General features: G+C 32.5%; 1 protein-coding gene across 1 annotated transcript in view; it reads left to right on the top strand.

Annotated features, from left to right (window-relative positions):
- The window catches only part of LOC104079683 (collagen alpha-1(XIV) chain-like), a gene marked incomplete at both ends in the record, with an annotated part of 8,619 nt that extends 8,052 nt beyond the window's left edge, over positions 1 to 567 (top strand). Inside the window, one exon of the mRNA XM_009581800.1 lies at positions 425 to 567. Within this exon, the coding sequence (XP_009580095.1) occupies positions 425 to 567 (143 nt within the window). The remainder of the gene's footprint in view (positions 1 to 424) is intronic.
- Between the last annotated feature and the right edge of the window lie 1,593 nt (positions 568 to 2,160).

Raw genomic sequence — 2,160 nt, 5'->3', positions numbered from 1 at the left:
CTTTCCCTTTATAAATATGAGCTTGGAAACTCTTCAGAATTTTGTTTAGTTTTGAGTGTTCTGTTTGTTTTCCCTGGAATTAGAAAACTGACTTTTAAGGAACAACAGTTCTGGATTATTTCACTTCTGTAGCATTCTAACTGCAGTGGAGTTTTGATTATTCTAAAGCTCCTTAAGCCAAGTGATAGAAGCAAAGCAGATGGGGTAATGTATGTTAATGGCAGTATAGGATAACTATTATTTTATTAAAAGGTTAAAGTTTTTATGTTATTAAGACCAAGTATGACTGAACTATATGCCCCACCATCGATCTGCAGACCCATTGTGACTTCAGTAGAGCTTGCAGCTACTTGGTGATAATTTGCACAATTTTAAATTTAAAAATAGAGTTGAGAAAATATTAATTAAATATTTTTTGCTTTAGTTTTTCGAACAGGAATCAGAAACCTTGTTATAGATGATGAAACAACCTCAAGTCTGAGGGTGGTATGGGACATTTCAGATTACAATGTTCAGCAGTTCAGAGTGACCTATCTCACTGCGAAAGGGGACCGTGCTGAGGAAGCGGTAAGAATGGTCTGTGTGGGTTTTGTGAATGGCTTCATAAGCTTGAAAAGTTTGTTTAATAATTGCTAAGGCATGGTCTCTCCTTATATGACACTCCTGTTGCAATTAGTAAAAGATCCATGTTTGGTATTACTGTGAGATTAGAACTTCAAAGTTTTAATCGCATAGCACCTGCTGCTCTGCAGGCAACGGCAGTCAAATGGAACATCAAGGCCCAGTCTCACAGGTGTTTGAAAAAGTCATAGTTAGAAGACTAGCTGCCTGTCCTCTTTTTTCTGTATTTTTAAAATTTTTCGGAGTTTTCTGGGTTTTTTTTTGTTTTAGGATTTTTTACTCCTAGGCCTTTTTCTATCCTGAGATTGTGTTTTAACAACTCTTAAACGTTTGTACAGGACAACCTTAAGTAATTTTTTTTTCCTTTAGCAATTTTGCTCCTTCCCTAAAAGTCTCATTTTATGCTAAAGCAATGTAGTTAAAGTTCAAATGCAGAGTTTTCATACTGCTCGTTAACCTGAACATGTCACAATAAGGACAGGACTTTTTAGTCTAAGTGCCTAAGAATATTTGTTATTTTTCTAATACCATGTGATGATCAAAATTAAAATTATCTTACACGAAAAAGGTTTCTGGTGATCAAGATTTTGGAAAACATTTGAAAGAATGAAGAGTACTACATGTACTCTTTTGTGTATATAGCAAATAATAATAATAAAAAAAGAAGCCCTAACTGTATTATATTAAGATTTCACAATTTTTGAGATAATTTCAGAATTCAGGGAGGCCAAGTCCTTTTTTTTTTTCTTTTTTCTTTTTTTTTTTTTTTTTTTTTTTTTTTTAGATCGGGGAAATCTTAGTATTGCAGTGCTTGGTTTCCACAAAAGCTAAGTTATAAAATTTTGAGATAGCTCTATGTAGATACATTTAAGAGATTAAATTGTATAGTTTGAGGTTAGTTGCTTAGTAAATAACTCAGAATGCAAAAATATTCCCCATATCATTCTCCTCCTGTGTCTGTCATGTAACTCACTTCTGTTCATAAAACAGTTATAGCGAAAATATGAGATATTCTTTTTGATGTCTAGCAGCTGACATTTTTAGCCCTATATCAGACTATATCAATAAAAAAATGTTAAAAGGAGTTAGTTGAATATCTTTTTTCTAGAAAAATATGAAGCAGTCTTTTTTCATTTTGGTTTTATTCATCTTTTATGAGACCTTGGTAAAAAATTACTTTTTAGCCATCTCTTTCAACCATAATCTGAAAATGAACTTTCAATGTAGTGGTTTCCTTTTGGACTGGAAAACATGCTTTATGAATTTACCTTGACTGTATGATAGTATGGTATATAATACAGTGGCAAACTTGCACAGCATAATGTTCTTCTGACAGTAACCCAAAGTTTCTGAAATTCAGATCCCAGATTTACTGTTTCAGCTCTGGGAAGCTTAATCAAATTCAGTTGGGTGATTTAAATGTAGTTCTTTTTTAGTATTCAATGACTATTATTTTAAAAGGAAATTAAAACTGTAGGAAAGGTATTCAAATTCTGGCTGTGGGAAGGATATTAGAGTTGACTCAAAAGCTCATTAAAG

This window comes from Fulmarus glacialis, unplaced genomic scaffold (genome assembly GCF_000690835.1).
Source record: "Fulmarus glacialis isolate BGI_N327 unplaced genomic scaffold, ASM69083v1 scaffold48377, whole genome shotgun sequence".
Taxonomy (NCBI): Eukaryota; Metazoa; Chordata; class Aves; order Procellariiformes; family Procellariidae; genus Fulmarus; species Fulmarus glacialis.
This window is presented reverse-complemented; position numbering and strand designations above follow the sequence as displayed.